General features: G+C 39.5%; 1 protein-coding gene across 5 annotated transcripts in view; it reads right to left on the bottom strand.

Moving 5' to 3' along the window:
- DNAJB6 (DnaJ heat shock protein family (Hsp40) member B6) overlaps positions 1–14,933 on the bottom strand; it is a 58,161-nt gene that overhangs the window by 17,442 nt on the left and 25,786 nt on the right. For all 5 annotated transcript variants that reach the window (XM_063182720.1, XM_063182897.1, XM_063182964.1 and 2 more), the window contains exons 7-8: positions 14,652–14,796; positions 13,145–13,215 (exon numbers count right to left, since the gene is read on the bottom strand). In XM_063182720.1, the coding sequence (XP_063038790.1) occupies positions 13,145–13,215; positions 14,652–14,796 (216 nt within the window). The remainder of the gene's footprint in view (positions 1–13,144; positions 13,216–14,651; positions 14,797–14,933) is intronic.

Below are 14,933 nucleotides of genomic sequence, written 5' to 3'. Positions count from 1 at the left end.
GGTGCACCCAGACATGAGGCGCCTCCCACCAGTGTTTCCTCTGCCCCTGTGCCCAAGCAGAGCCCCTTGGACCTTCACATCTCTCACATTTGTTCTCCAGAACCTCCCAGTTCCACATGAAACAGCTCCTTCACTGCCCCCAAAGACAAAACTTTGCTTCTTGTCTTCAGCCCTTCTAGGAGTTTCCACCACCAGGTCAAGCAAAATTGGCTTCTAATTAAAAAGCTCTCCAAACAGCAAAAGCAGAGGAAAAGTACTCTTCTACTTTTGCAACAGATCTTTATAACTCTTAAAAACTAATTAGTTGAAGTATCAAGACGTCATCTTATATTCCCATTAGTGGCCCTCACTAAAGGAGCAACTTCAAAACAGTTCAGAGCAAGCCCTAATTTGCAAATTGTACAGCTGTTACATATTTTTCTATTGATTATCAGCTTTAAACCTGTCTTCAAAACCTTGATGCACAGCAAACCCAGATTACCGTAAAAGAAAAAAAAAGATACATCAAGAAAAAGCCATGCAGTTAAATTTAAAAAGAAAAGAATCTCATGAGTGACTTCAGAAAAATGTGATGAATGACTTCCCCAGCTGTTTTGTCAACACTTCCATAGTAATTTGGCAAAAGCACAAAATCACTGAGTTTATACTTTCATCAGATGGCTATTAGTGCTGTTGAAATATCACAGACACGAGACAGTGAGTGCAGCCCCACGTTTCATATTGCACTGTCCACACTCCCTTTGCAAGGTCTCATCCTTTCAGGTTCATCATTTGAAAAATATTCTCCCTTCTACCCCGAGGTTTAAATATGACAGTGTGGCTCTGACACTAAGGGTTCCACGTATTAATTACAAAAAAAGAAGAGATACCTGCCCTCTCCAATTATACCCCCAACATGCAATTTATTCCTCATCCATCGATCCCTGTACGACTACAGCAAGCAAATCCCATCTCCCAGCGTGAGCACACATCCCTGATTTACAGAGCTCCAGAGACCATCATCTTTTAAATGACCCTGAAAGCATCACATGCTCACAGTAACAGGACATCTCTGCTGAGGCTCAGGAGGTTTCAAAGTACTTCATGAACTTTCACCACAAAACCCAGTTCCCAATGACAGGAACACTAAGTTGTTAGCTGCTGTTCCATTTTTGATACAAAAATGACAATCCTGAATTTTTTTTTAAAAAATAGTGTTTCAAGTTGACACTCAATGGTAGTTTTGATGAATACTATATTTAATTATGAAACCTGTACAACTGGCCTTAGAAGAGCCTCCCAAGCTTCACCAACTTTTGTTGTTTGGCATCTCCAATCCCTCTCAAAAGTTTCCAAACATTCTTCTTTCCCACCCATAGCCAAGATCTATGCCTTAAACCCACCACAGTTTAAAAATATAATTTTTCAAATCCTGTCAATGTTTATAAATGCAATGTATACACACATATACATGCAGGTATTTAAACAGATAAAAATATTGTTTCATGTATTGTAAAAAAAATTGTTCCATGTATGCTTCTCAAAATGAACTTCTGACCCAAAAAACCAATAAAGAGAGCACAGAAATGAAGATTTTCTCAACTGAAAAAAACCCAAACACCAACCAGGAACATGACTACCACCCAACACTAACAATACTTACAATTCTCTTTTGTGCCTGGAAACAGAATCATCAGTTTATACATTCCTTCTGCAGAGATCCGGGGGGAGCAGGCAAGATTTCACCAAGACAGCTTTGTGAGTTTTGGAAAGAGAAGGAGAGTTTGAAGAGTGGCATTGGTAGCTCTGGGTGCACCAGCAAGGCCAGGAACCTTCCAAGAAAGCCACCCCAGGGCTGCTCCCGTTCTGTGAGGCTGCAGTGGCACCATCCCACCTTCTCCTCTTCTCACACACCTCCAGAGCCGTGGGATGAAGCACCAAGGACAGGAGCAACCACAATCTCTGGGGCCAAAGTAAAAAAGGGGGCTCCAGTATTTCAGAACTTTCCATAATGGCATAGAGGCTGGAGTGCTCCACATTCCAGAAGGGTGGAATGCACACTGCAGAGCCCACTGGTTCTTGTGGAGATGTGGATGTGACCTGGGGAGGGCTGCACCCACCAAAACTGCACAACTCAACACCTGAAGTTGCCATAACCAGCTTCTGCTCAAAATCACCCAGCATAAAGATGTACCCTCATCTCCTGTAATTCTGTAATGGCACTGAAAGCTTTATGGAAGAATGTTTGAGTGACTATTTGTCAGTGGGATCAATATATCACGGTATAAATATTTGAAAAACTATAAAAACAAGTATCAAAGCTGCTGTGGTTTGAGCTGTGTAACTACAATTTTGTAGCAGCTCAAAGTGCAGCATCCAGCAGAGCTGCTCCACCTCCTCCCTGAACATCAGCAAACTCAGAATCTTCTCAGAAACATTTGCCAAGAGCTTTACTGAGTGTGAAGGTGTCAAACTCAATTTACACAAAAGCATTTCTGCTCAGCCTTGTGACCCAGGGTGGGTCCCTTTGCAGGGCTGGGAATGTCCTGCAGACAGCACTGTGACAGAGAGAGCAACTCTGGAACAGTTCCACAACAGGTAAGGCTGATGTTCACCTACATTTGGTATCATGCAAGTCAGTGACTGACAGAAATAGCCCCAGATTTTGCACATTTGAGAACATTTTGTCACTTTCCAATTGAAATTCTGACCTTGCTTGAACTGCCGGTATTGGATACAGCCTGGTATCTCTACAGAAACAATCTCCATTTACAGTAATATTTAAAAATACTAAATAAAAGAATCATGAACTGTTTTTCTAAGGAGAAAGTTGCTTAGAGAAGACTGAATAGTGGACTGGAAACAGAATTGGAGCCAAAAGGGCAGCAAAGTTGCCTTCCAGGAGATGGAATCTGTTTGCAAAAGCCTTCAAAGCACTGAATTCAATTGAGAAAATAAATCAACAAATAAAACCACACTGTTGTGACAGCAATAAATAGACACTGATGACAGTTCAGTTAAGACCTGAGTGTCCACCTCTACTCCAGTTTAAACTGAAAATCTAGAGGACCTAGATTTTAAAAGATTAGCCAGAATAGTCACAAAAATAGAAAACCCAAGAGGCTTTGACCTCTGTTAACAATCTATCATCTAACCTCCATGAAAGCTGCACTCCAAGTTGCCAGCTTGGCTCTGAGCCCCTTCCAGGCCCAAACCCAACAGCAGAGACACTGACAATTTGGGTAATTTTGCCACCACACCCAGAAAACACAACAGCAATCTGAATCTAGAGCCCAGCATGAACCAAGGGCTCGTTCCTGGTTTCAGGAGGAGCTGGGAGGCGCAAGGCAAAATTCCCCCCCACAAACAGCTCTCATAAAAGAACTTTCCACTACTGGAAACTATTCTGTGCAGGGCAGCAAGCACCTCCCCTGAACAGAGCAGCACGAGCATGCACTTGGCTTTGTGATTTATTCCACAAAAAGGGTTACCAGGGATGGAGTCATCACCTTCTATAAACATTTCGAGGGCAAAACCACACATGTGATCCCAGAGCAAGTGCTAGAGGAGGGGGAAGAGTGGAAACCACATAAGAGTAATCAGTTAATGTTATGTTCTCAATTTGGTTGATCAAGAAGAGCAGGGAGGTTTGAACACCTGTGTCTTCTCAGAAAAATGTTTTATTTCCCTGAGCTGAGTTTCTTGGTTTGAGGAGTGATTACAAGAAGCATCTTCTCAATTAGTCACTGCATTAGAAGCCACTTAAAAGTCACTTTCTGTTCTATGACACTTTTCGAGACAGAGTTATAGCTATTAATAAATAAATTATTAATGGCTACAAAACTGCCATGAGAAAGCTTCAGGACAAATTACTCTACGTTCTTTCAACCTTTAACCAAACAGATTTTCTTCCCATTCTTTCAGGCTAATACTTTCAATATAGATCAAAAGTAGGTCAATAGCAATAGATCCTCCAATTTAGATACTATATAGGAGCAGCTGACATTGATACATAACACCTCTAAAATATGAATATTCATAGTAAAGTACACATAATTTTCTTTTTATTTAACAGTGGTAAAAACCAATCATCTACTTGTAATTTTCTACCTGCTTCTCAAAAGGGTGTTTAGTCTACAAAGACCAGGCAGTGACTAACAGAGGACTTGATTTGTACAGTAAACAAAACTGCATTTTCCATCTCTGGAAAAGGTTCTACACAGAATACAACTCAAATCTTTGAAGGTCCTTGGAAAATACAGATAAAATTGATGGAATTGTTTTGCTTCGACAAGTTCCAGTTCTGGTACATTTAAAAACAGTTGCTTTAAACAATTTTTAACAGTTTAGAAGCTGTTTACTGCTAACAAACATTCAAGGTGTGCACTGGCTACACACTTTGCAAACTACAGAAATGTTTTTGTCTGAGCCTCCTTTTAGGCCAGAAGAAGGCAGAGCAGTACAGCACGTACACTTGTTTGCTTTTCCATTAACAAGATTCCTTGTGTCACTACAGCTGGCTCTGGCCATGCTGGTGACTGGAAAAAGTCTTACACTTTTTATTACTTGCTCAGAAAGGAGACTGCACAAGGGCTATTTTCAGGCCTGAATATTTACATCTCAAAATATGGTTCATTTGACCATTGAAGAGTAACATTCTGGAGTTGCAGTGCTCTTCAAGCAGGATACCTTTCCCAGAAAATTTGGGAGGACCTCAAGAGATACCAGGATTTTACCACACAATAGCTTACCTTTCAGTTTTGTTACAAACTTGTTTGTTCCTTATGTGACCCAAATGCTGATGAATTTTAATTCTAGGAAGTTGCCTTTCCTCAAGTCCTCCTTAGAAATGAACCTAACAAATGCAGCTCTGGGTATATACAAAACCCAAAATATCACCCACAGAGAGGTTTTTCACACACAGCCCTATAGGACACTTCCCTGGCTACTCTGTAGAAATATCTGTCTGACACAATGCAGTTTTAAGCATTGAGCACAATACCAAAGGTGATTCCATTAACAAAAAGCCAGCTCTTTTCATCACAGTCACTTAAAATTCAAAACACATGTATTGTTACCCACTTGAGATTTAACACACAGTAAAAACAAAAAACTTTAGATCATTAAAACGTTGCCAGCATTCAAGAAAATGAACAGTTTACTCTGAAATGTGGATCTCTGCTGTATCATTACACTGATTAACAAGAGACATCCTGATCTTCAGCTGAGGAGCTGGAATTAGGCTGCCTCAAGGTGTGCAGCCAGTAGCTGGTGAGAAGACAGGACATACACAAGGGCTCATTGTATTGCAAATTCCAAATCTAACTCCCTGGCACAGTCATCACTGACCTGCCCTGGTTCCTCCTTCTCCTCCTCACTTAACATCCAATTCATCCAACAACAATAAAGCCACTTACCTGAACAGATCCAGGATGTCTTCTCCCACACGAAGTCCACTCTTGGCACCTACACATCCCAAACTGGATGCTTTAGGGCAATAGTCATCAGGCTGCCCCAGGTGCACGTGGTGTTGGCTCCTCTCTCTCTTCCCAGCTCCCCTGCTTCCTCAGCACCTCCCAAGAGACAAAGCAGCCCCCACATCACAGAATCATCCCCCAGCCTGAAAACCACAGTAAGGGAACATGACCTGCGCATCAATGTCAGCCCACCGGGAGGGAAGGAGCCAAGTACAGCCCATGGAGGGGGGCTGGAAGGAGCACTGTGCTCCAAGGTGCATCTCACTCTGTGCCCCAGGCTCCCAGAGCTTCCACTACTTCTCTGTAAAGCCCAAGCAATCCCTTCTCACTCGGAGATATTTTTCAGAAAGCTGGTCTTTAAGACATGAAAGCCAGAGAAACTACTGCTCTTGGCAGCTTCTTCCAACAGTTAATCATCCATGTGTTAAAAATGTGTGTTTATCTTCTCATTTGAATTTGTCTAGCCTGATACAAATATTTATACTCTTCTTCCAAACAAGGCGACCTCTGATACGCTCAGTTTTTTCTAACTGTTGTACACATTTTTTAGAATCAAAGTGGAATTTGGCACAGCATCCTCAGGCTGCAGAAGCACCTCCCTTGCTTGTGCTGGCCGGGGAACAGCCTCCAGAGCAGGGCTGAGCCTGGGCAGCCAGAGAACAGGCAGGGTTCACTGGAGGAGGAGACACAGACAAACACCCACCACTTCTGCATTCACTGTGATAACTCGTGATCGTGTTTTCCTGATGAGAAAGGCAAAAGCCAAATGAGGAGAAAAGTCCTTGAAATTTATGTCAACAGCACAAAACAAGCTACATTGTTTTCCTGCTTCTCCCTTACTGGTTTCAAGGACCTTAAGACTTGCTGTTCTTCTCAGGGGTACACCATCCAATCCCAGAAAAGACAGAAGGAGCACTAGAGGTGTTTAATAAAAGAAACATTTTGGTGGTTGTCCTAACTCTCAAGGTGAATGTCCCCAAAAGGAAAATCTTCCACCTCTTTGCAATAACTCAGGAGCTCAGTCAAAAACCAAGGGCAGGAGGCTTGTGAATGCTACTCCTGCTTGCAGGCAGGACCAGATACAGCCAAAATAGCTCCAAGTGAATTTCTAGCTCTCTACTGCTCTCCTGGACAGCCAGCTCCCACCTGGTGTAGAAGAGATGAACAATGCCCTTTCATTATCCAAGTGCAGTACATTTGGTTATAAGGACCTGCCTGTATTTCCACAGGCACCCAGCAGTAAGGAATGAGATTAGCAGAGAAATTCTCAGGGGTGTCTGAGTGAATGCTCAACAGCAGATGCCCAAGTAACTCAAAGCACCAAAGTGCCTTCTCACAGGAGGCAGTGATATTACAGAAAGCCTGGCCAAAGTCCTCTACAGACAGAGGATCTTGTCCTCTAGCTAAGAAATGCTGCAGGAAAGGCTGAGCCTTGGCCATGTGAGTTTTCTCCATTTTCCTTCAGAAATACTTTCACAGAGAAGTTCAAACCAATTTTAAAACATCCACAGTCTAGCTCCCCCTGGAAGGAGAATGACAGTGACTGATACTGCAGAATGCTCTTACACAAAAGCAAAGCACAGTATTTCCATTGCTGAGTATGACAAATATCACAACAGGATGACAAATGCAGGTTTAGTTTCTGTGAAGAGTAAAAGGCAGCCTCCAACTACATGTCTAGGAGAAAACTTTGCCAGAGGTGGCTATGGTGACAGTTATGCAAATGTGTGATAAATTAGCAAGTTAATCTTACTCTATATATCAGTTACAAAGATTAACACAGGCTTGACATGTATTTCTGGAGGGAAACCAAAAGATGGATGAGGCTGCCCAGTTTCTCTATCAGATGTCTCAAAGCCTCTGCAGCCTTATGACTTTTTTTATTATTGGGAGGTAAATTCCCCTCCTCCACCACAATTCAATCAAGCTTGTGACTGGAACCAAGACAAAAGATTCCAGAGCTACTGCTTTGCATTTTCAGCTGGTTTAGTAACACCTTCGAGCAACTCCGTTACAGACACAGCCAAGTAATTCTCTTTTCTGGCCATCACAAATCTGTGTTCTTCAACATGAATACTCTGGCCAGTCACCAGGCTGGATTCCTCTCTCATTCCAGTAACTTAAATAAATTCACAAATAAGAAACAATGCAGGAAATTTCAAATTTGACTTTTAACTTCAAAAAGAAGGAGGAACTGGAGCATTCTCAATGTCAGGTAACAGAGCAGCAAGCTCACATGAGCTTTTCCAAATGAGGTGTTACTATTTCATCTCTAACATTCAGGTGAATGAAAAGATTCAGCTTTACTTTCACTGCTGGTAAACTAGCAGGTACACAGTTTTGTTTGTTTCTATTTTTATGAAATTCACTTGAAGTTGGTTGCATTGCAAAGAAGAGCTAGACAAGCCCTCATTTGAGATTCAGAGGTAAAGATAAGCTATAGGCCAAAGCCAAATTTTAAGTTATTACCAGAAGCCTCTAAAAATATTTTTTCTTGACTGTCAGTTTTAAGTCAGGTTCAAAAATTACCTCTTTTTAGTGAGTTTAAAATTAACTCAATATGCTGCAAAGTTAATTTCATTGTAAAAGCCAGAGAAACTACAGAGAATTCTATTTAATCGTGTCCCTCTGATAAAATGTTTTACTTATCTTCTCAATTAAACATACTTTAATCCCCACCACAGCATTTTGAATCTGACAACATCTGAAAGTCCTCCTTTATTCTTTCAGAAGGCAATTAGCAGTCAGGCCATCAGTGCAATCTGCCTCACACCAGGACAGCCCAGCTTTCAGGCATGGGCACTATCACCTCCAAACTCCTCCTATCTTTTGGCCACAGCAGCATGACAGAGCATAAAGTACTCGTGTGGGGTTTTGATTAACTTTCTACCAGCTGTTGTGAGATAACACCTAATGCAGCACTGAGTCTGCCACAACAGAGTATTCAGAGAAGTTTCAGTGAGTTTAAATCAGCACAGCTTGCAGAGGTTCATGGTTATGGCTCTGATCATCACAGGATTTTCATTCTTTCGTGATTTTTTTTTAATTTGACAGCAGCATCTCAAACATAAGGTTTACTATTTTGTGAATGCATGACCTATATAGCAGAGAATAAACCAACCATCTTCAGCTTTAACCTTTCAGGAGTGCACTTCACTCAACAACCAACTCTAGCCAAGATATATTTTTCAAAACCAAGTAGGAAATCCACTAGAATTACAAATTCAAAGGTACAGTTTGTAACACTAACAAAGCCAACATTCTTCATTCCAGCCCTGGTGCAATGTAAGGACCATTTCAGCATTTCAGGTGGAAGGTAAGAAGCTCTGTACCACAACGACCACTTTAAGACAAACAATAACAAGAAAACCCAAACTGTCTTTGTTGAGGCAAATCAAGTCTGTGGTCATAGCTCAATCGTAAACTAAACAAGCCCTGAGGGAGCAGACAGTGCAAACAGACTTTCTCCTGTTAAAAAAGAGAAAGTTTCAAAGTTTGGTTACTGCTGACTGCCAGATTACTGATGTCCATACTGCCACTAGCCCATGAGAATACCATGACTTAAAAATAAGCCTTAATAACCAGAACATCCAAAAATCACAACCAAAGAGGCACATTTTCAAAAAATACTAAGAAACACTTCCACAAAAAGGTTAACAAGTATTTTAAGTACTAGGCCCTTTTTTCAAAGGTTCTCTGACCCCAAGCATCAAACAGCTGTAGCATTCATTATGCAGCACAACCATCTTCAGAAGCACTATCCTGTTACAACCACAGATTAAACTCAGGCAAAGGAGCTCACTGCTCAAACAGAACAGAAGCAGATTCAGGAACTCACATTTCCAAAAATAAAAACTAAAATCTAACTTTATCACTGGACTATCCCACAGATGGTCTGAAACACAGCACAGCTCAGTACAAAAGACAAACCTCCAGTTACACCTAATGCCAAAACACTGAAGGAGTCAAGGAAACAGGATAACCAAACACAAGCACTGAGAAGAGATACAAACCCTCTGGGCTTAGACATGATGGGTTTTTAAATCTTTTACAATCATGTTTTCAGCATTCTAACTCAGCTCATCAATTATTCACAAGTTGATACAGGATCCACCTGACAAATGCTACGCACACACTCTCTGCAGAGCAGCTCTGTCACCTCCAGCACCAAGCAAGCCCTCTGATCCCCAGCAGAGAAGGTCTTGTGAGAACTGAGCCCTGCAGGAGTGCAGCCACTGAACCGTGTGAAGCATTCCAACACAAAATCCCAAACTCCTTCAGGAAAGCCAAGTGGAAGGGGCAGGTGCCATGCAATCTATAGAGAAACTGGGGTTAGTGTGCTGCACTGGGATTACTGCCATGCACGAGGGACTGCAAAGAGGGTGCACCACGAGAAAGCATCACAAAGTTCTTGTATCCACCAATGAACTTTGAGCAGAGCATGAAGGACTAAATGACTTAGCAGGTTCAAAAACTCCATCTTGGTTTTTCCAAATCACTGTTTTTCCAGGAAGCTTAATTTAAATGGGATGGTGTCCCTAAAAATTCAAAATTAATCCCTCATGTATGAAAAGATGGCACTTTTAATCCAATAGCACCTGGTTTTGAAAGCTGCCTCATCCCACTGTATATTTGTACTTAGCATTTGCTATCAGGAACTTTTTCTGTTGTTAATTATTTTGTATTATTTTGGCCAAAATTGAAGTGTAAGGAAATGTGCTGCCCTTGATGATCTATCACTTCTAATAAACAGGTCTTGTACAACTATGCAAATTATGGATTAGAAAGGAACAACATTAAATTTTTTTCAAAGCAACCTAACAAGTGGGTTTTCAGGAGAAAACAACTAAATTCAGCAAAAAAATTCTGAATAAAACATGGAAGGTGAGTTTATTTTGTGTTTTAAAAAAGGAGTTGAATGCAAGAAGTTGCATTAAAAAAATGTTGGATGTGACGTTATTTCAAAAAACACTGAAAGAAATGGAGACTGTTAGGTTTAGGTCAAGTGAACAATGACAATTTTTTAAGCCTGGAACTGGAATTGCTGGTCCAATGATATATTTGGATGAAGACCACACATCCAGTTCAACTACCAGCCCATGGAAATCCTGGTGTGTGGGTATCTCACTCCTGCAGGAATCTACTGCCAAATTCTGCCTTCTGCTGACTCATTCATTCCCTGTGTTTTGCCAGTTCCTACCAAGGAAATGCAGCACTGCCACTTCAATGCTGCATTTTGGCCACCTCTGACAAGCAGCTTCAGGGATCTGAAGGCAGAACAGAGACTATCCAAAAAACTGGATCCTGAGCACATTTAGTGTTAAAAAATTCACTTCAGAACCCTGGTGTGACCTGTTGGTGTGTAACACAGTGAGAGGGATCACACTTTCCTAGGTAAGAAGATAAACTTGTGGGTACAGATCTGATACCCTAACTGTGTTCCTAACCTGAGCAAGGCAATTGAAATGTTAAAGATAACTTGGAATAAAACTAGAAGGCAAAGTTTGGCACTTTAATATAAAATCTACGGGTATCCAGAGGAAGGCATTCAAACTCAACTCCAGATTGTCCTAATTTTATTTAACTTGGTTAATCAATTTTAAAGCACTTTTTACAATTTACATAATTTAAAGGAGCACACTGCATCCTATAAATATAAATTAACATTTTTAATAACTCAAGACATCACAACAAAGCCAAATTTTGAAATAAATGTCATGTTTAGTTATCTGGATCAAGAAGTAACATACATGGGGAGGGGGAAAAAACAGCATTAACAAGAAAACACTGTTATTTCTAAACTAAGTTTGTGCTTCTACATCAAAAACACAACACTGAAGTGACAGGAACTCTGCAAAGAACTTGAAAAGGTATATAACTGCTTTAGTCCCAAAACCAAAGTATATATTTATTTTTTCTTCTACATGTTATTTTTTTTCAGTTCTATCAAATTAGTATTAATGGTAGAGGGACAAAAGTACAATATACTAACTTTACTGCAAATACAAATTCTGTTGTAGCAGTTTGTTAGCTTGGTTTGGCTTAAGTTGAAATGGTTTTCCTGCATGAAAAACAAGAACATATCTTTTCAATGTATTTAATAATCAACACATTTGTTAGTACAAAGCAGATGGTGTTCAGCAAGAAGGCATTAGGTGATCATTTGAAAACACCATGCTTTTTTTTTTTTTTTTTTTTTTTTAAACCACTAAGCCACCCTGAAGAGTTTTGTGCAGGCCAGATGTTCACAGGTGGTGCACAGATGAAAGCTGCACATCCATGATCTATGCATGGAAGTATCCAGAACCTGGCAGGTGTTAACATATACCATTAGTTACCTGCATGCTTTCTCTGTGACACACCAAAACCAAATCATCTTCCACTAAACTTTGAAAATCTGGTCTTAGCTACAAATGAACACTTTATTTCACTCCATTAATTTGACAAAGGGTATTAATCCATCTTTTGATTTTTGGTTGAGGACTAAAAATAAGAGTGAGATATCATAATCCTAACAATTTTGTCCAAATCTTCAAAGCAATTACTTGTTCTCAAAACAGCAAAAAAAAACTCAATTCTCAGTCTTTTTGTAATTATTAAATGTCAAATAAATAAATTTATCAAATGTATATTTATATTTACTACAGATTATTTTTTAAGCAAATCTCAGAATAACTTTAGAAAACTTTTTAAAACAGAATTGCTTTCGGCCTAGACTTAAAATAATTACATATTAGGGCAAAAGATGGAGTTAAAGAGTCAGCCTCTGAATGCTTCTTAAAAATAGGTGCTTCAAATACAGGTTTAGAAATGAAATTAAAAATAATGTTTTCAGTCACACTGAAGAAAACATCTGCAAAGAAAAAAGGCCCTCATCCTTAAGATTGAAGAAAAAGATGGTAAGGGGAAAAAAAAAAAAAAAGCACCGTTTTCCCAAGTTGCCCAAATCACACACAGACACAGGAAGGTTACAAATGCCATTCATGAAAGAATGCACCACAAACATCAGCATTTATTCATTTTGAATTTTTTTTAGCAAATGACAAAAGACTCAGCTCACTGGCTTCACTTTTGTTTACCTTTTGCTTACATTACACATTTAAACATTTGTCAAAACTTACTAAAGTTGTCTGCATTCATGCACAACTAGAAAACATCCTTAATTTATTTAAACCAGAAATGCATTACCAGAAATGTATTAACATTGTTCACTACTAAACATTAAAAAAAAAAAAAAAAGTTGAAATTATTAAAAAGGTTATCCTGGAACTGTTAACTTCACAGCAGACTTGAACTACTAATTGGCTCACATTTTAAATTGGAAAAAGCAAGATTCATGCTAGTGTTAGTGTACATCTCGCCCTAGCACTACTGAAGGATCATGGTTCACCTTGATCACAGATAAGAAAAGAAAAGTGCATACAGAAGTTTACAACAATTTAAAGGACAAAAAATGGTCCAATTGATGTGGTCCCAACGATTAACTCAAAAGTCTATGACAAATACGAGCTTCTGTGAGCTACTTATACTACTTAAGATTGAGTACGGATATACAGAAAGTTGAATTCGTTTGAAATCTTCAAAAAATGTTCCTGTCAATCCTCAAATGGTGGCTGTTAGAGCTTAAAATTTCTGTTAAATGCGTGCGTTGAATTACTTGTTATCCAAGCGTAGCAGCTGCTCCTTACCATTTATTGTTAGCGACCTTAACTGGCCATCTTCTTCAACTTCTACTCTCTCATGTCCATTCTCAACAATCCTGCAGGACAAAAACACCATGAGCAGTTCTGAACACACACCAGACCTCAGGTTTAGATAACAAACTGTAAGGGAGCAGCACCTGCTTAATGCAACTGTACTTGGCAAGCTTTGGTATTTACCAGCACTGGAGCTGGCACCAGCACCCAGCTCATTTCCCCACTGCTTAGTCAGGAAAATTGCCTTCTGCAAGCTGGAATCCTCCAGGATGTGGAGTTCACAGTTACAGCTGCCACCTCATACACTGTCACAGCTGTGCTCACACTACACACTGTTATCTAGGCCTAAATGCCTTGAGAGATCAACTGCACAACCTTGACACTGCATTTAGTTCCTTATCCATTTGTTAAATGTGTGTTATTCTAGACCAATCACAATTTTGTACACAAGACAGTCTAAAATCCATTTTTAATTTGATCAGAGCAAGTAATTTGTAGCCTTACTATACACCAACTTTATGACCAGCCTGCATGTTACAAAATTCAAGTATCCCTGATTGAAAAGAGAGATTATTAAACAGCTTTTGAGTTTTCAGATTTTTCTGGCATACACTCAGAAAAATATTATGACCACACCAGCATGTGATCCAGAGGCTGTTTGTGTTATTAAGTGGTCAGGATGATAGGAGCTCTCCAGTACAGGAGTTCACAGAAGAACCTTGCACTTACAAGTACGGGACCCAAGTTAATAGACAAAAACAATTCATACTGCCTCACTTTTTTGTAATTTTCTATTAAGTAATGAAATTACATTTAACTACTTGTTCAGTACTTCTATATTGATTATAATACTCCATGTAGGTTTTTTTGTAGTTAACTAAGACTTGGGTTTCCCAAATGCAATTATTTCCCCATCACAAGCATGAAATGGAGAGAAAGTACAGTGTACAGGACTTGAAAATTCACTTTCCAACAAACAGGCACATTTTTTCTCCAAAGCAGGCTTCAGTTTCTTATTTCATTTAACACACAGAAAAAAAATTACTAGAAAGACTTCAAACACTGCCTAGGGAAGCACACTAAGCAGATGCTAGAGAAAATTCTTTCATAACATCTGCAAAACTAAAATTCTTCCCAATTTCTAGTCAAGAATTCTAGAAATTCTTCCCAATTTCTAGTCTAGTCAAGAAAATTCTTTCATAACATCTGCAAAACTAAAATTCTTCCCAATTTCTAGTAATAAAAGGTGCAGCCCTACACAGGAGGTTCTGAAGCCTAAAAGAGCTCCAGCTACAGCATTAAGTAACTCAACAATGCCAAGAAGAGACAGAGAACCCAATAATCCAAGTAATACGATGAACATAACAACAAAAGTAAAACATAAAAACATGTATCATTATATGTTTGTGTGCAAAGATACAATATATTTATATGAATGTAACTATAGGTATTTTAATCTCTACATATAGTTTCATATAAATATATTTACATCACTTACCTCTTTGTAGTAATTTTTCTGCCATTAACTATTTTAGTTGAGGTTGATACTGATTTGAAGTTTCCCATTCCACTGCCACCAAATGACGTAGAGGAGAATGATGAAGTAAGGCCTCCATGTCCCAGGGAGCCAAACGAAGTAAAACCTATTGAAAAGGAAGGCATTTGAATAAAATGTAATTTTGCATGGCTGTGGGATCCAAATTTACCATCCACTCAGACTTCATCCTACTTTCAGCTGGTTTCATCACACAGCATCAGTGACTAGATGGCATTAACACCA

This window comes from Melospiza melodia, chromosome 1 (assembly GCF_035770615.1).
Source record: "Melospiza melodia melodia isolate bMelMel2 chromosome 1, bMelMel2.pri, whole genome shotgun sequence".
NCBI classification, from domain to species: Eukaryota; Metazoa; Chordata; class Aves; order Passeriformes; family Passerellidae; genus Melospiza; species Melospiza melodia.
Note: the sequence above shows the minus strand (reverse complement) of the source record. Positions and strands in the feature narration are given on the sequence as shown.